The 23,075-nt window shown below is 35.9% G+C and overlaps 2 protein-coding genes across 3 annotated transcripts in view; one reads left to right on the forward strand and one right to left on the reverse strand.

Moving 5' to 3' along the window:
- The window catches only part of Pdgfd (platelet derived growth factor D), a 223,241-nt gene that overhangs the window by 94,348 nt on the left and 105,818 nt on the right, over positions 1–23,075 (reverse strand). The window lies entirely within an intron of this gene.
- Ddi1 (DDI proteasomal shuttling factor 1) lies at positions 15,147–16,466 on the forward strand. The gene has a single exon (XM_005329086.4). It carries the CDS (start codon positions 15,147–15,149, stop codon positions 16,407–16,409), a length of 1,263 nt encoding a protein of 420 aa, XP_005329143.1. The 3' UTR covers positions 16,410–16,466.

Here is a 23,075-nt window from a genome sequence, read left to right on the forward strand (position 1 = left end):
GACTAAAAGCAATGGGTTCATATAGTGGCAGCTGATCCAGGGATCACATTTGAGCTGCAAATGGTCTCAGGATAACTAGCTATGAATTGATTCTCTCCAGTATGACCTACTGAATCACCACTTTTATTAGCTGGAGAATCATTCTGGGCTGCCTTGCTCAGCATTGTTTTGAGAGAGAAAAGGGACTTGGGCCAATTCTTAAAAGCATGCTATGGTAGATTGCATTGTTGCTCTCATTCTTCATCTTTCTGTGGTTTTCATTTTCTTTGCTAAGTGATTTTGTAGTACTCTCTCTCAAGTCAGCCATTTTATTTTTCTGCCCCTTTAATATTGGGGTTGATAATGTGACCTGACTGATAACAAAATGCAGGCAGAAGTATTGGTATGCTAATTCTGAGCCTAAAATTTAGGAGTCATCCAGTGTTTCTACTTAACCCCCTTACGTTTCTGCTACCACCATGAGAAGCACATAGACTGGGTAGCTGATGAGGCCAAGGATGAGAGACACATGGAGAGGAACTGTTACAACCCAAATCTAGGAAGCAGCACCACCCAAATCCAGTCTAGATCTGTGAAACCCCACTTGGCTCCAGACACAAGAGAGAGAATTAACCATTTCAATTTTAAGCCACTGAGTTTTGGGCTGATCATTATACAGCTCATCCCACTAAAAGCTAACTAACAGCACATAACAATACTTTCCAAAATTCAAGGTAGAGAGCGCTGCTAAGATGCATAGTGTTGGGAGGGGCACATGCACATGTTGATATAAGCACAGTAGAAGTGTAGATGACTTAGGTTTGTGAGTAGCACACTCAGGCAAGTGTTAAAACTCCTCAAGTTCTGAGAATCTTCTTCAGGGCTCTGACAGAAAGAAACAACTATCTTTCCTTATTTTCTACTCCAGTTAGTATAGCAAAGAACAAAAACAGATGGCAATGCACAAAGACCAATGCTTGATTAATGAAAGAAGAATGTTTCAAACTGGAATATAAGACTTTAATTACTTACTAAAGAGTAGGAATTTTAAACTAATAGTACAAGACATGTAGACGAAAATATATTAAAATATGCTATTCATTTTGCTTTGTTAACATAGTTTTGCTAAAGTAAAAATAGTGTTTATATTCCATAGTATGAACTCAATTGATCTCCTACTATTTTTTTTTGTTTTGTTTTCCTTTTAAGTTCTAACCTAATGCATCCCATCAGGATATTGTTTAAGATAGTGATTGGACTCAGCATCCTTAAAAAAGACATTAACTTGTACAGCCTCTGTGAGTAGACTGGACAAACAGCTTCTAGAAAACCGTTTTTATAATTACTGTTTAGAAGTGTGATATTACGATAACCTCTACCTTCTGTAGTACTGATAAGTAACAAAGTTTACCACTCCAATTTCCTAAGGTCTACTTCTAAAATATTTGTTCCTAACCACACTGAGAGAATGGAAAATTCTTACCTTAAAACTTACAAAAATAAAAGCAGTGCAATATTTTATCTTAGTTTCCATTTCTGCTATGTGAAGCCAAAACTTAGTGTATATATCTGAGCCATAACAAACACTTCAATTTAGGTATATATGCAAACACACACTAAATTTATAGCCCATTTCTGTTGTTGTTAAAGTTTCCTGAATACTATGTGGGGAACAACTATATAGAAATGTAAAAACTGTGTTTTTTTTTCCTTAAAGGTTTATTGTTTTGTACTTTAAGATAGTCAAAAATGAAAACTACGGAACAACTATTGCCCAAAGGAACAGAATATATACACAAACCTTTGATTTAGCAACCATATCCAAACTCTGAGGTGGTTCACTTAATAAAATGGTTACAGTCATTCAGGGGCTCCCCAGGGTGAAACGTTCTACTTTCTATAGCTTTGTATATAATTAAAAATCTGCTGCAACTGTGACCTTGAGTATCTGCTGGAAAAAGGTATAATTAAATAGCCAAAATCTCCAGTAAATAAGAGCTGCAAGATAAGCAACAAAAATGCCTTCTGAGCAGTGTTTTATTTACATCTTTCTGAATTACAAACTGCTTTGCTCCAATGTATTTCAAATAGAATGTCAGCCATCCTGTCTTTTCAGGGAGTGCTTTATCTCTAAAGCATCAATGGTTTTTTTTTTTTTTTTTTTTTTGTAATTAAGGTGAAGTTTCTTCCATCTCACTCAATTTACCAAAGACAGACTTAGATAATCATTCTAGAAATGCTCCTACTGAGCAACATTTAAGAAGTGTTGATTTTGAGTATGGGGAAAAAGATGTCATTGACTACTCTTACATCAATAGTTCTGACTTTAGTATACAAAAGCACATTATTGATCCATTCTTAGTAAATTGCACAATTTCTCCTTCTGTCCAGCCTTAATATCATGCAAAGACAATCCATTGTTAAAAAAAAAGTCATATCTTTTTCATGAGACACATTATATAGCCATAAAGTTAAGTAAATACAGTGTAGAGATCTTTGGAGACACAGATGCTTAGCATTTTTTTTTTCTGTGACAATGTACTTCTCTTTCAGCCAACTTGCAAATGAAATTTTACAGGTTGGCCAAAACCCTATTATATCTTGAATATATTGTGAGCTATTTCCTCTTCTTAAAGTCAAATTCAGAATAAAATTACCACCACCTATATCTGTTACACTGGCCACATATTAATATATAAGCATTGCTAATCTAAAGAAAAGAAGGTGTACAAACTTCAGACACAGTGACTAGTGTTAATCCTACACATTTTTTCAATACCTCTGCTTTTGACAACCTTTTACATACTTAAATGCATGTGTCATCTATACAACACTAATTAATCCTTGGAGGACAAAGTCACATGACTGAAGAGGTGTTTTCCTCAGGAACAGAATGGACAAAGTTCCCATTTTTCCCAGTTTTTAGTGTCAAGAAGAAGTTCTTATCTTGGCTATAAATGAGGAATACCAAATAATTAAGTCAAAGAAGTATCTCCAAGCATATGCTTCAAGAATACATTGGAATGTGATGACAGGGTTCAAAGAAAACTGAAACAACACTTTTGCTCATTGGTTATCATGTTTCTATTCATATTGCACCTGTAAAGCAAATGGTCAGAGAATGTGAATTTTATTCAAAAAGCCATAGTAAGCTGACTGAATTGAATACAAATAACTGATACTTAAGTCAGTGTCTCTCTAATGTTTGCTAATATTGTCAAAACAGTGAGAAAGAAACTTTGGCCTCTGTCAAAAATCTACATACAAATTACCTATTTTCACACATTAAGTGTCAAATCTGTATAATCTATACTGAAGAATGAATCTCAAGAAGTTGTGGGCAGAATATGGAACATGTCTTTACCAAGTTACACTGCTCAATTTAATTTTGTATCATAAGTGATGGATGCTTTAAAATAAGCCCTCAAATCAATGTCAGGTGGATTTCCAAAGTGTCAACAAGATATCAACATTAAGCTTTTTCTTTAAAATGGAAAGGAATTTATTAACAAAACTGAAAATTTCAAAGTCAGTTATTAAACCTTATTATATCCAAAGTCTATGACCTTGAAACTTATGCCAAACTATTTGCCTGTTACGTTTGACTATATGTTATAATTATCAGATAAACATATAAAATTCTGAGATTTATTGAGAGGCCACTTTTAAATCTGAACTGGCCAATTTAGAGAAACAGTTGAGGACAATATATGGAATAATTATAATTAATAAAAAATATGCATAATCATGAACCCTGATCCAGGCACCAAGATTTTGACCAGATGGTATGAGTTGCAAATCCATTGTGTTTATTGTTCTGTAAAACCTCCTAAATTAATTGAAACTCTAGAAGAAATGACATGAAACAAACAAACACAACACAATGAATAAAATATGTTAAACTGCTAAATTCAGTATATGGCTTATTTCTCCTCAGAAGCTTAACTGGGGCAAGGATGTAGATGTGCAGGGATGTCTTTCTCTGGGCTCCTGGGAGGTCATCCCAGGAGGTACAAGTGAGAAAGAGAATAGACTGAGATAAGAATAAGAGTTGTCCCTGTCAACATGAAAGCCCCAGTTCTTTCCAAGCTGAGGTCTGAGCAAGCTCTCAGGGCACAGAAACCAAGTCACGATGGCCCCAGAAACAGGAAGCTGCCAGCATGTATAGGAACATAAACATGGGCTCAGGGAGAGGAGGTGGGGCAGCAGCTGTGTCTGCTTTGAAAGTATAAGCATCACAAAGTCACAGGGCTCTATTTTTTTTTTTTTTTGATCACTAGTACTATCTTTCTAAAGAACAGGTCAAATTCCTCCTACTGAAGAGCAGAGGCAAAGTCTTTGTAAATCTTTTCTCATCTCCCCCTTTGCTCCTGGACCTACCCATGTCGTCTGACCCCTGGGTACCAGATGAACTCTCTCCAGAGGATGTCAGATGCTGGGTGCATTTTTGTCTCCTGCCAGGACAGTAGGTGAGGAAGGCTGGGGAAGGCGGAGTTGTGACCCTGGTGCTCCTGCCATTGTTACATTCACTCCCAACTCTGGCTATGGCTGTCACACCTTTTCCTGACCTCTACCTGATGAATACTCTATTAGGAGAGTCTGAGAGGAGCCTAAGAATGTGCCATTATATTCATGGTGCTCTGCAATGCCTCTCAAGGATATGCTTTCTCTGCCTTCCTATTTTGATCCTAATCCATACCATTTTATGAAAGTAAGTTTGCTTCTTGGCTATAACCTCAAAGTGTCCGACATTAATTGTCCTCTAGAAGTCTCAAAAGTAAGGTTCTTATACATTATAACCCATTGGTGAAAGCAGGGAAAAATAGTAGAAAGTCTATTTGCATTTATTTTAATTGACCCATTTATAATTTCCATTATTTTATATCCTAGGTTATATAATACTACATATAATTCACAAACATACATACCTTGATTGTGATAAAAACTATTTTTAACTAATAAGGTTCATCATCAAAAAAGATGGAAGGTCCATTTGAAAAAACTCCATCCAATGCCCTGGCCTCAGGATTGAAGACCCCTGCCCAAATCCTAGGTCTTTCAGGAAACTCCTAGACATCAGCTATTAGTCATCTAGAGGAGTACCCTAGGTTTTCAAGCCTCATGACTTCATGGTTACACTGTATAGTCCCCTAAGGACTACGGCCATCCACTTTAAGTACTGGATCTGCTCATCTCTGTAATTTGCTTGGAGGGCTTGTTGGAAAAACTAACAAAGGAAAAAATCTTTGAGGAAAGTGGCCTAGGGAATGAGGCTCTCTCTGTGTTCCATCTAACAATCATCTACAATAGTGATACCATACCATAATTTATTATTATAATTTATGATATTCTTTTTTGGAGGGGTACTAGGGATTGGACCCAAAGGCACTTTATCATAGAGCTACATTCCCAGCCTTTTTTTTCAAGCTTCTTCAAATTTTGGGCCAGGGTATAGCTAAACTATTAAGGCTGACCTTGAACTTGCAATTCTTCTGCCTCAGCCTCCTGAATTGCTGTGATTACAGGCATGCACTCCTGCATGCAGCCATGTTTTATAATATTCCTGACGTCCCAAGTTTGGTGACACACAATATCAGCAATACTAACCTGACTTAATATACAACTCTTTCATTTTAAATTGCGGTGAATGGATTATCTTTTTGCTGTATTCTCTCTGCTCAATAATTATGTAAGCACCTTATAAATAGAGACTTTATTGTCTACTTTTTCTTTAACCTCCAAGAACACCATGTAGACTGCCATTGTTAAATATGACCTTCCTTAACTTGTTGAAATAATGCACTAATTCAACTGTTAAAGGATACTTCCTGGTTTTAAAACAAGATTGGTAACCAAATCTTGCTACTAACTATCCTGGGCATCTAGGAAGGCAAGGTTGAAGGGAGCAGAGATGGCTCTCAAAAACCAGCAGCATCCAGTCCAAGTCAGCAAGGAGGTAGGTACTAATCTAAACACCTTCTTTGAGATTTATAAATGTCACTCTCCATGTTACTTTTACTTTTCCAGGTTATTAATTATCACTTTATACTCATGTGAGAAAAAAAATAACTTTGGTAGAAGGCTTTTCTACTTATAAGACAAATTCAAATTATTCATTGAGTCCACATGCAAATCCCATGGATGAGATTATTGTAATCATCACCATTTCATAGAAGAGCATAATGAGGCTAAAAGAAATTGATGCTTTGTCCACAGACATTTAAGTAAGTAGTGACAAAGGCAGGGAACTAAAACTCCACTCTTCTGACTACAAAGCTCATTAGCTGTTCATACCACAGACCTATATATTTTATCCAATTCTCCTGTAAGTGCCTGGGATGGAGTAAGGACTGTCTTTTCAGAACTGCAGATACATAAAACTGTCATTTTATACAAAGATAGGTTAACATATCATAATTATCATTTTTTACTAGTTTTGAAAGGCACCTGCATTTTGTCAACCATTTTTGGTCACAAGAGCAAACAACATCAGAGTGGACATTTTCTTCTTAATTATTTATTTATTTTTGAGTGGGTATTTTCAAAAAATGAACCTCTTAGTATTCTTGTTAGGAAGTGGTTAGCTTAAAGCTTATGATATTAAAAGTACAGAAAGAAATCCTTTTTTTCTAATTGAAATATCTTGTATCTAGGATGAACCTAGTTATTCTAGATAAAGATTTTTAACACCATAAATGAATGACTTACCTATATCTTTAATAAGGAGGATAGAGACTTGAGATTAAATGCTAAATTAATTTGTTATATATCTACCCCTCCAAACACAAATTCTACCTCATACTTGATTTTGTTATTGTTGGCTTGCTGCAAGTTTAGTAGCTGATGATCCTGCTTCATTTACACTTCGTATTAAAAAATGGTCTCAGAGCCCAATTTTAACATCAGATCTCTTGACTTTAGTAGGACTTCACTGTTTGAAGTCAATCTAATGCTACTCTGTTTCATGCAGTGTAAACAGTAATTTACAATTATCTTGAGAACACTGGGTCCAGTGTTTCTTAACCACATGCATGCAGGCCCCACCACAATTCTACATTCTAGATGAAAACACTGCAGTAAGTGCATGAAATAAAACCAAGTCTTTGTTTAAACTTAATAATGTTTCAAGTTATTTTGAAGTTCAAACAATGCAGAAAAATAAAAAGGACTCAAAAAGAGTTTTGTTATGGTTGCCTGAGACATTTTGTTCCATTTCACTTAAAGTTTGTAAAGAAAAAAAAATCAATAATGCTATATTTCTTCTCGATATCATAAATTGGGGCTTTGCTTTTGAAAGCTGTGGTACATGTTTACTCTGATTAGTTCTCTCCTTCAGTGGGCCTCCAAAGAGCGATTTCAGTGAATAAGCAGTACTGAAATATTTTACCAATATAAAGTGAACAAAAGCACATCAGTAGTTAAGCACATGTTATGAGAAGAACTAAGTTACAAAGAATATCACTAAGTGAAATGAAAATGACAATGGAACAGAGAACGAGTGTGAGGGTTCCACAGAAGAGAAGCCCACAGAGAAGTGCAAGCTTCTAAATGATTCTAATAACAAAAAGGAAAATGCTCCAGACCCGTCATCACTTAGAGGGTCTGAAAATTCTCCTTATATTGAGGATGCTAACTTTAATTTTTCTGAGAAAAATAGAAGGTAAATTGATTTATGTTTTACCTGTTATCTTATAAAATAAAGCTTTTCTTTGTCAGACTTTGTTTTCCACTTTCATGGTTGTAATGCAATTAAATTCTATAGACAGATGGGTGTTAGCCATGCTAATTACCACAACAATCAATTAACTTGGATGCTGTTTGGAATAGAGAAAGCCTTATAAATGAACATCTGAAAATTCTGTCTTTTATAAGATCATTGTAGAAATATCATTTATCATGTATATAATTTATAAAAAATCCAAAGGACCATCATGTTGAGATACAATGGAATTTTTATTCATTTAAGGCTTTTGAATAACCTACTAGAGAACTAATATATAGCTATTATACAAAAACAGACCCAATAGATCACCATATATGAAGTGATTTGCCATATAACTACATTTTGAAGTATCTCTGGCTAGTGGCTGGAGGCATCAGACTTTTCCCATTAGGGTAGACTTCATTCAATTACTTCATTCAATATCCCCTAAGGATAAGACTCTCATGTTTCAGAAGTGAAAATGTATGGATTGTATGAAAACTGGTTACTTCAAGTCAGTTTTGTACTATGTCATTGATAAGAGTGTAGCACAATTAACACTAAAGTAAGGGTTCTAGTAATCATTACATTCACATTAAAAGCACCCACCAAGACTTTGCAAATTCCTGATGAAGGCTCTACTTATTTTGCAATAAAATCATCTCCATAATATAGGCGATATCAGGGGCTAATCCTGCTGGGCAATATAGGTCAAAGTCAGGAAGGGATCTTCACTAATTCTAAAGCAGGTGAAGGTGAACTGAGGACAAGACCTATTCAGATTTCAGTTCAGGATGTTGCACAGGTTTTTTCTCATAAAATAAAGACTACCTTTTAGCCCAACCAAGAGAAAGAAACTTTTGTCTGTGTGGGTGAATGTTGGCATGAAAGGGACTGTTTTTTTTTTTTTGAGAAATTTGACAATTATTCCTCCCATATACATATCCTGCCATCTTAATGCATCCAGGTAGGTATAGCATCTACTAGGAAAAACATGAGCAAGGAAGTGTACACTCCAGTGAGGAGAAGGAGAAAGTGATACAATACATCAAGGAGAACATTCCTCCTGGGAACCCAGGTAGGTACAACTTAACCAGGGCTACGACTGAGTCATTCTTCCAGGCCCACTTCAGTGACACTTCCTCTGGAAGGATTCCAGATTTTTACTTCCTGAAAGCAATTAAAACATTTAATTTACACATCTATCATCACTTGTTAATTTCTGTTACATAAAATAATTCAAAGTGCATAGTTTTATATTCCTTGGTAGATTACCTGTTCTATAAAGGGGGAAATTCATTTCTATTCATTCTTCTGTCCTCAAAACCCCAGATGGATACCTTATTCATGGGAAGTGGTCATCAAATATTTACCATGAGAAATTATTAACATTTTTCTGAACTCATCTCCAAATGGTGGAAAACAACCAGTTTATACATACTAAGCACATCTATAATTTACTCATTACATGTATTTCTGGGTAATTAATGGGACCAAGCCAAGATGCTTCCAAATAATGATGCTGTCTTCTACTTGTTTTCTACTAGGACAGACTATTTGGGAAAGACAATGAACACACACACAAAAATAGAACTAAAAAGAAAACAAAAACAAATAGTAGTTTTGAAGCCTAGCCACTTCTTCTTACAGCAGTGAGAAAGGACTCATTGTAGGTAGATGAACAATTTTAGTTATGGGTAGACTCTGGTCCAGGGTGTAGGTCTGTGGTTATTTTTATATTCATTCAAACATGAGCATACATTATGATCAAGATCCATGTTAGGAACTTCAGAGGTTTCAAGTTTGAGTAAGACGAGATATATGCATCAAAAAGAAAAGAAAGAGGAAGAAAGGAAGGAAGGAAGGTAGAAAAAACTAAAGGAGGAAACATCTCATGAAATAGTTTTAATGAAATATAAAAATTTCTAAAAGCATAATAAAGATTAAATGAAGGTGCTGACTTGTAAACCTCTTCACATTGTCCTCTCACCAATGTTTTAGCCTTATGTATACTACTGATTGAAGATTAAAGAACATGCTCAAATATACATATTCCCTATCAACTATCTTAGAAGAGACAGGCACTTAGAAGGTTCTCAAAAGGTAATATTTTGCTCATTGAATATTAATACCACATGAGAGGGAGCTAGCTCATTTCCACATCTTCAGGGTAACTTACAATAACCTAAATGCAAAGGCAAATTCATGTAGATACTAGCATTAATACACTGATAAACAAAATCTTTGACGAAGTTAGTACAGTGTATCTGAATTTACAAATATAGACCATGTTGTTATTTCTAAACTACAGTGACAGTGATTTTTAAATGAGATGATCACATATCATTACAAAGCATAAACCAACAATGGTTCTAATGATTTTTCTCAAGCACAGCTAAATTCAAAACTTCAGGCCCTATTATCAGTATTACTATTTTTGTATTACATGGTTATTTTTCACAGAGTCATCATAGGAATATGTGAACATTCCTTTTCTAAGGTATATTGAAAGTCAAGAAACAAAATGTCAATCCACCAAGTCATAAATCCTTATTATACTGCTTTTAATTTGTTTATTAAATTTATTTAATCTGTAAATGCTTACCACACAAATTAGCAATATTCTTCAAGTCTTTAAGGCATAAGCCCTAGAGATCACACTGATTTTTATTCTACAATGAAGACATCAGAAGGAACCCTAAGAACAAAATCATGGCACCAAAGTTTCTTTTACACACACACACACACACACACACACACACACACACACACACACAGACTTAGGTACATATTTTGAAAATGCCAAAAGTTTTCAAGAGATTAAATTTATATATTATTTCTACATGCAGTATGTAACATATAAATTTATATATTATTTCTACATGCAGTATGTAACTTACAATGAATCTCTTTTCATGATACATAAAAACAAATAATTTATATAATGCATAAATAAAGTGTACCATGAAAATATTTCTTGCAGGAAAATGACATAACCTTCTAATTGTACTTTTAATGTATTCAAAACTATGTTCTGCAACGAGTGTCCTCTGTGTTTCTCTTTTTCTGTGTTTCTGTGTACATATGTGAGTTCATTTGTGTTTATCCTCTGTTCAAGTTTTGTATTATAGTGAAGAGAAACCATTTGCTGAGCTCTTAACAGAAATTGACAAAACTAAATTCACAGGTCTCATGAGTTCCTTCAATCACATATGTTTATATGTTTATTTTACAGGTCTTATTATGACATTTAAACTTCAAAGACAGGTAATAGTAAGATTTTTCATGTTTTAATGTATCTATTAAATAATTAACTATCTGATGCAATAATGTTATTCATTCATGACTGTTTTACACAACTTATTGTATTATTGTAAAGCAAATGGAAGAACAGTGGAAAAATTAGTTGTTTAACCTAAGGCTACAGCTTTGAAAATTCTACCTCTTTCCTAAATTGCATTGAAAATATAAAATGATAATTTTCCTGCCTTAATAAGTCTTGGTTACACTTTAAAAATAATACCATGCACATATTTAAAGGAAAGAATCCCAATAGAACAAGAATGTATGTGTGTACATATATACATGTGTGTATACATATATATAGCTTTTACTGTATTTATTTCATAATGACATTTATTCAAATACTCATTTTTTTTCATCAAAAGCCCACATTTATTTTACTTTGTAAAGCAATAGTCAGTGCTTTAAACATCGACTGATTGTACTAAATGGGACCATCAATTATCTGATCTTTTTGCTGCAATAAGTTTTTAGAAAGAGGCAAATTATAAAACGTATTACTGCAGGTTTACTCCAAAAAATAACTTTTGGGTTATTTACTGAGCTAGAATAAAAATCATTGCTGTCTCTTCTATTTTCCTCGTATTTAGGCTATACAATGAAAATTGATTTTCTGAGTGATAGCCCTGAGACCTTGCAGGAGTCTCACTTATCAAAGAAAGATTCAATTATGTTCTTATAGTGCACTTGCCAAGGAAGAAAAGCCAGTGAAAATACTTAAAGAACTCCTTGAGAAAAGTTGTAATAGCCTTCAGTTACCAAGATTAATAAAGCCTGGATAATTCAGAGCAGCCACTCCTAAGGAGTGTGTGCAATAGGGATTTATGGTTTTACCATGTTACACAGCATTTCATATTTAGGAGTATTTATATATACTCCCAAGGATTTTCAAATTTATTACATAATCAGATGGGGTTTTTAATTAAAATGTGAGTTAAGAGAATTACACATGTGCTATCACCAATAGTGCTGAGTAAAATGAAAGAATCAAGCACTGCATAAAACAAAAATATGAAACATCCCGGGAGACTGCTTATCTCTTTAGAATCCAGCTGTTTTGCAACAGAGGTTTAAAGCCTGACTGGGTGGCTGGACTAGAGGACCTAAAGGATTCCTGCCAATCCTGACATCCTGTGATTTATGAAATAATGTTAATTGGCCAGACATTGAAGCTTTTTACTTTTCAGTGTGTGTTCTCAATAAAAGATAAAGTATTAAAAATAACATAACAGTAAAAGGTCACCAGAAGTAAAGAGTTACAGCAAGATAATATGCACACTGCTAGGTGCAGTGGCGCATACCTGTAATCCCAGTGGTTTGGGAGGGTGAGACAGGAGGATTGCGAGTTCAAAGCCAGCCTCACCAAAAGTGAGGCACTAAGCAACTCAATGAGACCCTGTCTCTAAGTAAAATTCAAAATAGGGCTGGGGATGTGGCTCAGTGGTCGAGTACCCCTGAGTTCAATCCCAGTACCAAAAAAAAAAAAAAAAAAGATAATATGCGCATTAAGTTTAATTATGTTTGGTATTCTGGCAATGGTAATATGGAAGAAAAAGGTATTTGTTTCTTTTATGGACCCTCATTTTTTCTTTACAAAAGGAAAATTATCCTATAAAAATAATTTCACTTGTTTGAAAAAACAAAGCCCTAGTAGTAATCTATTTAACTGAACACAAATCTGCTTGGGGAATTAAAAAGAAGAAAACTGAAACTAAGTTTTTCTAGCTTCTCGGTCTGTTCTTGAGTAGTTTGCTTGTGCTGTCTGATTGATCATGTCTGCTCCCACACTCAGGAGAAATCACATTGGTCTCTGATGACCTCATCAGGATGCTAAGAACCACAGAAGAAATTGAAAAACATGATGTTACTGGGTCCAAGTTCTATTCATCTTTAAAACCAGTGTAAAATGTCTCTAAATAACTCGATATTCTATAGGACATTATAATGTTATATTTTTTACCATACATTTTTTTATAAAATATTCATGTTTCAAGGTGCTAACTTTCTACTAAAGCCTGTAAACAAGGCCAGCCTCTTCCTGAGCCTTGATTTTTCCACCCCCTCTCAATCCTGCATGGTTGACTCCTTGTTGCTAAGCCCTGTTCTCCCAGCAAGCCTTCCTGACAGCCCTCTGCAGCTTCCAGATATTGATTTCTCCCACACTGTGCTGGCTTCTATCATGCTATTGTTTTACCTCCCAAATGTGTGTGTGCCCTCTTCTCAAGAGCGAACTCCTTTAAGAACCAACCTGGATTTAACATTCATGTCTGTCTCCCCAGGACCCAGCACGTGCTGCACATACCCTGGCATTTAATCGATATTTCTAATGAGAACAAATGTATGGCAACGTTATGATAATTAGAGAAATAGATGAGACACAGTCTTTCATTTGAAACAAACAGATGAAAGAGAACCAATGATGATGATGGTGATAATAATAATAATAATAATAATAATAATAATAATAATAATAATGATAATCTTTTAGCCTGAACAATACCCTTCTCTATATAATGGCGCAGGCTTCTGACAAAACATGAAATGAAGAAAGAGGTCCAGGCAGAGGATGTTGACTATCTTTTGGTTCATAAGTACGCATACTAGGGAAGAACGAGCTCATGTGAGAAATAATCCACAAGATATGGAGAAAATACTGTACCACTACACAGGATATTATACTTTCACTCTGAGAGCCTTTACTCTGTGTGTGTGTGTGTGTGTGTGTGTGGGTGGGTGTGTGTGTGTGTGTGTTGTGTGCATGCATTTGCTTGTGCTATGTGAGGGATGGAGGTGGTAGTTTTGCCTTAGGGTCGAGAGAGGCATATCTGACCTTGAAGGAGGTATGCATTTTACTACAGAATCAATGTAAAATTAGTCATCTCAAAGTTCTCACTTGTCCCTTCAAGGGAATGGCTTATTTGTACCCAGTCTCCTATTTTGGAGACCTTCTGTTATTCACATTCTCTGTTTGACAGTTTTCCCATCCAAAGGATAAAGATGTCCTTGTCCACTCTGCTCAGGAAGCCCATTTCTTCTCCACTGCTTGGACTTCAGTTTCCTTGGGTCTTCAGGTGCTAACAACAGTTCTCTCCTCGAATGATTGAAAAAGTCTCCTAACGGGCTCTTCTGCCATGGTATATCCTCTATATGTTGCAAGAAGCCTCTTTATTTAGTCAATTAAATGAAAAAGAAACACAAATACCAGCCTCGATTTTTTCCCACACTTTTTCTTTCTCCCTTCCTTTCTTCCATCTCTCCTCCTCCTCCTTCTTCTAGTGGTGATTCTTGATAATTGATAATTTTTAAATTCCTTGGCTTCGATATATGACTTTATAAATTGGCTCCAATGGTCTTCTTCAACTTCATGAGCTACCACTAAATTTCAGACCTGAATTTCTCCAATTACATTGAGCATCTCACCTTTCTTTCTAAATAACAGACCTTGTCATGAAATCTTGGTGTCGTACATGCAGCTTCTTTGGTGTGGAGTGACTCACTACTTTTCACCAGGAAAATGCCCATCCTTCAACATGCAGTGTGTCTCCTCCTTGGAGGAACATCCTCCTTTCTACTGGACAATTCTTAGTAAAAGTACTTACCTCCAGGATTGTGATTTGCTGATTCCCCCATCCACCCTTTTCCAGAATGTAAACTTTTCAAGAGTAGGCACTACACCTGACCTATCTGACTAAGCACATAGCACGGTTCTTGCCATGTAGGACACAAGCCCTCACTGTTTGGGGAATAAATAAAAGTTCAAAGAATATAATTCCATTATGAACAAAATCAACTTTAATATGCTGTTCAGGAAGACTTGAAGGGATCTTTTCATATCATGCATTAAGTAGAGTTTGAAGGGCTTGGGCTTGGAATCTAACGGCCTTGGGTTTCTTTGTATCTATGGAAATGGGCATTCTAAGTTCCAAGTGGCACATATAAAAGTGAGCTTGTTGCCTCAGGGCTCCATGGGGCCCAGTGGCTGGCAGTGAGGCTGGGAGGCAGCCCCCAGACTGGTGAGTGGCTGTACCTCTTTGAGAGGTGAATGAGTCTGAGCAACGCACCAAGTCGTGAGGAGCAGCCGTGTCATCAACAGAAACCAGCTCCAGTCAGCCAGTGAACCATCCGATGCTTTCTACCCATCTGGCCTCCCTGGGCCCATGCCATGCTGATCACTGTGTACTGTGTGCGAAGGGACCTCTCTGAGGCAACCTTCTCCCTCCAGGTCAGCCCTGACTTTGAGCTTTGCAACTTTCGGGTCCTTTGTGAGCTTGAGTCTGGAGTCCCCGTCGACGAGATCCAGATTTTCCACATGGAGCGAATCTTGGCAGACGATCACTATTCCCTGGGCTCTTATGGCCTCAAAGACGGCGATGTGGTTGTTTTACTTCAAAAGGATAATGTGGGATCTCGGCCTGTAGGACGGACCCCAAACCAGCCCCGAGTCGATTTTGGTGGGACTGCAGTGCCTGGGACTTCAAACTCTAGGCAACAGCACCAACACCAGCACCAGCACCAGCACCAGCACCAGCACCAGCACCAACACCAGCACCAGCACCAGCATCAGAAACGTGCATCCTCTGTACAGCAGTCCCATGGCTTGGCCTCTGGAGAGAAGATGACTTCTTCTCAAGGTCTGGACAGCCCCACTTTAATTCGCAGTATGCTGCTTTCCAGTCCTCATGATCTGTCCCTGCTGAAGGAACGCAACCCAACCTTGGCGGAAGCACTGCTCAGCGGAAACCTTGAGACATTTTCTCAGGTCTTGATGGAGCAGCAGAGGGAAAGATCCTTGAGAGAGCAAGAGAGACTGCGCCTCTATTCTTCTGATCCATTTGATCTGGATGCTCAAGCCAGAATAGAAGAAGAGATTCGGCAGCAGAACATCGAAGAAAACATGAACATAGCCATGGAAGAGGCCCCCGAGAGTTTTGGACAAGTGGCAATGCTCTATGTCAACTGCAAAGTGAATGGATATCCTCTGAAGGCTTTTGTTGACTCAGGAGCCCAAATGACCATCATGAGTCAAGCTTGTGCTGAGAGATGTAACATAATTAGGCTGGTGGACCGACGATGGGCTGGAGTTGCTAAGGGAGTGGGCACACAAAGGATTATTGGCCGCATTCATCTATCTCAGATTCAGATTGAAGGTGACTTCTTACAGTGCTCTTTTTCCATCCTCGAGGAGCAGCCCATGGACGTACTTCTAGGACTAGATATGCTCAGGAGACATCAGTGTTCCATTGATTTGAAGAAAAATGTGCTGGTGATTGGAACCACTGGCACACAGACTCACTTCCTTCCCGAGGGAGAGTTACCCCCCTGTGCTAGGCTGGTAAGTGGAACTGGGCAAGAGGAGTCTTCAAATAAAGAAGCATCAGATAAAACGAAACGTTCAGTCATGGATTCAGGACGCAAAAAGCATTGAAGCAGGTTATAAATATGCTACCATCTTAAGGGAGCCTCAGGTCCTGGGAGATTATAAACATGAGCTCACTGGCAATGCAATCATTAAAAACATCAGTAACAACTAAACCTGGCCTCAGACTAAGTTTTCAGATGGGTAAATGTAAATCATAGCTTGATCCTGCCACCCCCCCCTCTTCATTTCTCTTACTCACAATCAATGAATCTCGTCCTGGAAAAGCCCTGGAGGTTCCTGGTGGTTTTAGATAATCCATGAAAAGGAAAACCAAGCCTCTTCTGTCAAATATAGTGTGGCCTGTCCAAACGAACTGCTATTTTGCAGAAGACTCTAAAAAAGTCACTATTAGGCATTTACACAAAACTATTTCATATCGGCACTAGTCATTATTTTATATTCAGAGAAATATGTCTATTTTAACAGATCTTGTTTGGGAAAGGTATGAGAAATGGTAGAAATTATGCTCTTGAGTTGCTTAATATTGATAAATGTCTGTTTTGGGCAGCAGGAAGGTCAATTAACTTACAATTTATATCTTCCCTTCCTCTGGATTCCCCTGGAGTCATGCTTACCACAATCCACCCCAAAGGCTATTTTTGACACACTTAAAAGTGGAGTTTTCTGATATCCTAAAATAATTTTCTTTTTCCTGCACTCAAGGAAAATGCAGTTGTAAAACAATTAATGAATTATTATTTTTAATTATGGTATTTCTTGGTAGCTTAGTGGTTGCATAAGTGGTTAAAGTGAGAGATAGGGCCAGGAAAGGTCTAGAGTCCCAATACTTATTTCAATATTTCAACTAGATCATCTAGTTTAAAAATCTGGTTCGTACAAAGGGTTTCAGTGTTAAAATAACATTCTGAAGACTTCTGAGTAAGAAGACCTCTAAGGCCTCATTTGGTTCTATGATCCATTCTGAAAAAACTACTATACATTGATCCTATTGATACTGGAAATTATAATATTATAGACTAAGTTGTGATCCTTGGCTAAAATACCCGAAGGAAAGGTTCAGTTAGTTGCCTGTGTGGCCATCAGATGCAGGGGAAAATATTTGTGGACAATTATTTATCATTAGAAAAACAGATTCAAAGTCAAGAGCTTACGTTCTAACGATCCTAGCTCTCTATTACTTACACAATCACCTATTTAACAACTCAATTCCTCATCTACGAATTGTTTAAGAGGGTGCAGATACTTTTCAAGTGTTAAAACTGCAATATGATCTAGGGTATTCTTTGAGTTAAATTTGACTTTCCCGAGAAGATGTAAAACTACTTGAAGCAATCCCTAAAGGGCATAGAAAAAAAAAAATCCTCTCCTATAACCACCATAACCCCTTCTTGATTTAATTCTTGGGGATACTGTCATCTTCCTTTAGAATTATCACTTTCCTTCCAGAAGCCACTGGTTCCCTGGTCCCCTGCTTTCTTCCTTGGAGGTGTTCCCATGCATACAACCTTCAATCCTGTCTACACTTGCTTCAAAACTCACACCAGCAGAACTGCTAAAAATGACCAGATGGACAGACTTCTTGTGTACTTATGTTTGTAATTAAGCACTCAAAACAAATGAAATTAACAAATGGAAGATGCTCAGAGGAACGTCAGGGGTAAGCAAAGTGGTTATAAGTTTATGAAAATCTGACCTGAAAAAATCAGGGGTTCTTTTTTTGAAAATTTTTTAGTTATAGATGAACACAATACCTTTCTTTTATTTATATTTATGTGGTGCTGAGGATCGAACCTAGTGCCTCACATGTTCTAGGCGAGCACTCCACCACTGAGCCACAACACTAGTCCCAAGGATTCTTTTATAGATGAAAACATGCAAAATCTTTAGCCTTTCCTTTTGGACTTAATTTTTTGTTCCATTTGTGTAAAACATACCTGATTTGCATATGTTGCAAGATCAAATAAAACATTAGTATATGGCCTATCAGGATGTGTGGCCTATAAAAGCCAGTCTAATAGTCACAAAATCCTTAAGGTGAAAGACAGTTTAGATGATATGCAGTCTGACCACATGCTGCGGGTCATCTCAGAGAAACATCATCTGAGGTAGTTATAATGATTCAGGACAAGTGTCAAGTTTAATTCTGTCCAGTTTTGAGCTGAATTCTATTATCTCATAACTTTCAATAAATTGATATTCATTCTTCCTTCTGCCAAGAATACATTTAATCTTTCTGGCATGAGGCAAACTTTTCCATGTATAAAATTAGTATTATCCTACATAGGATTTTTTGTATGCTTTCTCCAGATTCTTCAACTGCTCTTCATAGAAAAAGTTTCTTCTCTTCAAAAATCCCTTGGTCCTTCTATTTCACTTTTTAAAATATTACTTGAGTGAACAGATGATTAAATTAAAAACACTTTTATTGAATTGAAAAGCAAGGACCTCAAAGAAAAAAATCAATAAACAGTGAATTAATTAAGCAATGCTTTTAAAAAATCATTCTCTTATGAATTCATTCTTTTACAAATGAGAAAGTATTCTAAAAATTTGTTTCTTGAATTTAAAATCTTAATGCATTTCTATGCACATTTGAAAGGGTCTTAATCAAATAAATTTTAAATGTATTAGGTTTGATAGAAGATGGAAGCTTTTGCTTATATTCTACATAAAATAGGTACTCTGCAAGTACTTTATATGTATTACTATTATTAATCTTCAGGATAAACCCCCAAAATAGTTACCATTAACTCCATTTTATGGATGGGGAATTCCATGCTCAAAATTGTTCAAAACATTCAAATGCCCAAAAATCTGTTTTATAAACATTTCTTTTACAACAGCCTAAATTTTGCACTGCTACCCAATTAAAAACACACACACACACACACTCATATATTTATTCATTTTGCAGGGGAGGGCCGGTGATTGAACTCAGGGGCACTCGACCACTGAGTCACATCCCCATCCCTATTTTATTTCATTTAGAGACAGGGTCTCACTGAGTTGCTTAGTGCCTCACTGTTGATAAGGCTGGCTTCTAACTCATGATCCTCCTGCCTCTGCCTCCCAAGCTGCTGGGATTAGAGGCATGCATCACTGTACCTGGCTATTTCATACATTTATATATAAAGAACTAAAATTTAAAAAAATTCTAGAAATAATATGAAATGTTTTATCCTTTCCTAATCTCTTTACTTAAAAAATTATATCCTACCAAGATATCTGCAGCACAATTTATAAAACATTGACTGACCTACTACATTGCCCAATTCAATCTTTCTGATTTTAAATTCTAAATTCTTTCCATTTCCAAATTTTTTACTTCAGTCTTATTATTTATAAAAGGTAAAAATTTCTTGTGAAATCTAATTTTGTGGAAACCAGTAAGCTACTAGAAATAAAAATGACAATGGAGTAGCAGTCAGAATAAATTCCACAATTATTTATTGAATACCCATGAAATAAGCCCTGTGATATGATTTTATAAATATGGAAGCACAGGAAGTTACAGGTTTAGACCTCAAGGCAATTAAAACCTAGTGAGGATAGGAGATAGACTTGTAAACAATAGAACAAAAGGCATGGGCATGAAATTATTCATACGTTGGTACAAAAATAATAATTTTATTTTAGGGTTATTTTTAAAATAAGCAAGCCAGTAAATGCACTTCCAATATGTGTAAAATGTACATCACTGACACTAAAAGAAAACTTATTCTCCTCTTAAAATTTTAGGCTGCTAACATACAACTTGTAAATATCTACTACTGGAAATTTACTACCCAGAAAAACAAATTGTCATTTTCTTTCTTCTTCTTAGAAGTTATGGTAAAGTTGGTCATATGATGAAATAGATCTACCTTTTTAAAATAACAAGCTATTTTTAAAAAATCAATTGAAACATTGGTTTCACTTAATGCCCATTTAATCACCTATTTTTACCCAAAAGAAAAATCATTTTTGGGATAAGCATGTGTGTCAATACTACAGCAATGCTTTCTACTGCAGTTGGGTTAGAAGACTCGTGTTATTAAAATTAAGTAGAACATATAATCTTAATCTCCTTCTTAAAATATCAGGTCACAAAAGTTCTTGTTTCTAAGTGTAATTCACTCCCCAAAGAGAAAACAAATGGATGATTGCATGTATAAATTCATCTTTATCATGGGTACAAAACCTTGCCCTTTTAGTTAAGAGAATATTGTATTTCCTTTGGAATGTCAATTGTAAGAAGGTCATTTGCTGACATCAACATTCCATAAAGAAACCTTTGAGTAAATGATTAGAATGCTCTGGGATTCGTACCAGGAAACTGTTGGTGAAGATATTAATCAATGCTAACATTCATAGTTATGCTTTGAAGTTAGCAAGAGCCTGAAAAACCAAGGAAGAGGCATGAAGTTAAAGATGGTAGAGGAATAAGAAAGAAAGAAAAAAGAAAAAGGGAGAAAAATTGTGGTTGATTTTAATGGGTTCTTAGTTTAAATATTGTTTTATATGGTGGGTGGGCCAAGGGTAAAACCACAGGTTATCAACCATGGGTCAGCTGTCATTCCACCACACTTTATTATTTTATCCCACAATAGAAAACTGTATAAAAACAAAAAAAAATTTCATTATTTTTATACTAGAGTCTGAGTCAACCTTACTTTTGAACCCCAGCTTGTTTCTATGCCTGGGACCACCTGTTAAAATCTCAGAATTTCTAAGGCTCTCTTTAACAGGAAAAAGGAGAAGAGCCTTTCTGTGCATTCCTTGTGTTCCTCACAGGATCCATTCCTTGGGCTGCAGAGGTGGGTACTCCTGGGATGGCTTTGTCTCATAGTGTGGCAGTAAATGTGTTCCAGTGACTATTTCCCTTCTTCCATCCTTGCTTCTTTCATTTTTTTTCTTTTTCTTTTTCTGAAGATGTTTATGAATCCAGTTTTTCTATATTTATAACTAGTAAATCATATTTTAAGAACATCCTCAAGAAAAAATCACAAGGTAATTTCCTCCTGCATTAAGGTCCATAGAGGCAATGTGGCTATGCTTCAGGTGAAGGTGAATGGTACATTTTTCTACTGTTAATTGATGTATTGATGCTGCATCCAAATAAAATAGACAACAAGTACCAATGTGGGCACATTCCAGCTTAATAATCACTTAACCCCATCAAATTCTTCCCATACAACATCAATCACCATCCTGAAATCCCTATCAGAGCTAAACTATAGGTATGAAAGGTACCATTTTTGGTACTGGGCTTTCTCAATAAAGTAACCAATTTCTAGTATCAACTGATACTTTGAGCTATAACCAGGTATATCAGAGAACTTATGATTTCATCAAAACTTGACCTGATTTTTATATAAAAAACATGCAACTAAATCACACAGCAATAGTAGGATCATCTTCATAAAATTGGAATATGTTCTAGGTTAACAATATATTTACATGTATAGATTTGAATGTAAGTAATCTTTTAAAAATCCTTGAAAATCCCTTTAATAAAGTTGTCAAATATTCTTATTGTATAATATCAGTTACCATTCTGAAATTGTAGTCTATCAGAACTTTATTACAAGGATCCCTTGGGATTAAGAGGAAAATAAAAATTATATCAATTCACATAGTTTCCCTTTAAACTCAACATATGTCTAGGAATGACATGTCTAAAGTTGTCAAATATTCTCTCTAAGGGTGATTTAACTAATGTTTACAGGGGCCAACTTTTCCCAGTTTGCCTGGTTTAAAACAGATATTCCTGTTTTCTGGTAAATCCCTCAGTCCTGGGCAAAACAGAATGATTGCCTACTCTACAAATTTTAGAAACAAATTTTAATTTAGATGCTCACAAGCATACTATGTACCTCTAAAAAAGGAAGCAAATTTAATAGGCCTGAATGATCAATGATTCACATGATTGGTATATATCCAAATATTGAAAGTAGAATGTCCTAATGATGTATTTGTATAGAAGAGAGAACCTTATTTAAACTCATTCATCACTCATTTCTAGACTGGAAAGTTAATCATTTTAAACATTATAAGGGGGAAACATTTTAAAATAAATACTGAAAAAAATTAATCAAAGTATTGTATATTCTTTTCAAGAAAGTTCACACTGCAGCTGAAGCTGAAGAATCTAATTTTGAAAGTTTCTTGGAGATGGCATATATTTATTCAACTAAAAATGATAAGAGTAGAAAATGAACATCAGAAAGTGGGGACAGAATATACTAAAAATAAACACAGTATTTAAATAATCTATGAACTTGGATTATCCTGGAAAAGCACTCATAGAATTATTTGATACGCCCCAATGGATAGTGATAGACTGAATTTGTCTCAAACCTATTGTCCTAGGAATTTCCAAGGAATTTGTCCTAGGTTTTGGGTTTTTCAAAGGAATATCTGAACAACAGAGTACAAATTTCAGAAAAAAAATGAGCAGGTTTTTGATAAACAGATGTACTTATGGATAACACACGATGCTTAGAAGCATCAGCTTTTCTGAGTGAGAAGAAGAAGCACAGAGACTAATGATTCTACAGATGTGTCAGGAGTCTAGGAACTGTGATGTGAGCAGGGAGGGGAAATTGTAAACAGGCTGTCACGTTGCCATGGAAGCAGGGGTCCAAGAGCATCCTAAGGAAAAACAAGACAGCCCACAACATCCAGTTTGCCAAACAATAGAAGAAAAGCAAAATAGCAAAGTTAGACCTG

The sequence above is a fragment of the Ictidomys tridecemlineatus genome, chromosome 4, assembly GCF_052094955.1.
Source record: "Ictidomys tridecemlineatus isolate mIctTri1 chromosome 4, mIctTri1.hap1, whole genome shotgun sequence".
Classification (NCBI taxonomy): Eukaryota; Metazoa; Chordata; class Mammalia; order Rodentia; family Sciuridae; genus Ictidomys; species Ictidomys tridecemlineatus.

Excerpts from the sequence above, each read along its gene's own strand:
- Ddi1 (XM_005329086.4), top strand. The coding sequence starts at position 15,147 with ATGCTGATCACTGTGTACTGTGTGCGAAGGGACCTCTCTGAGGCAACC.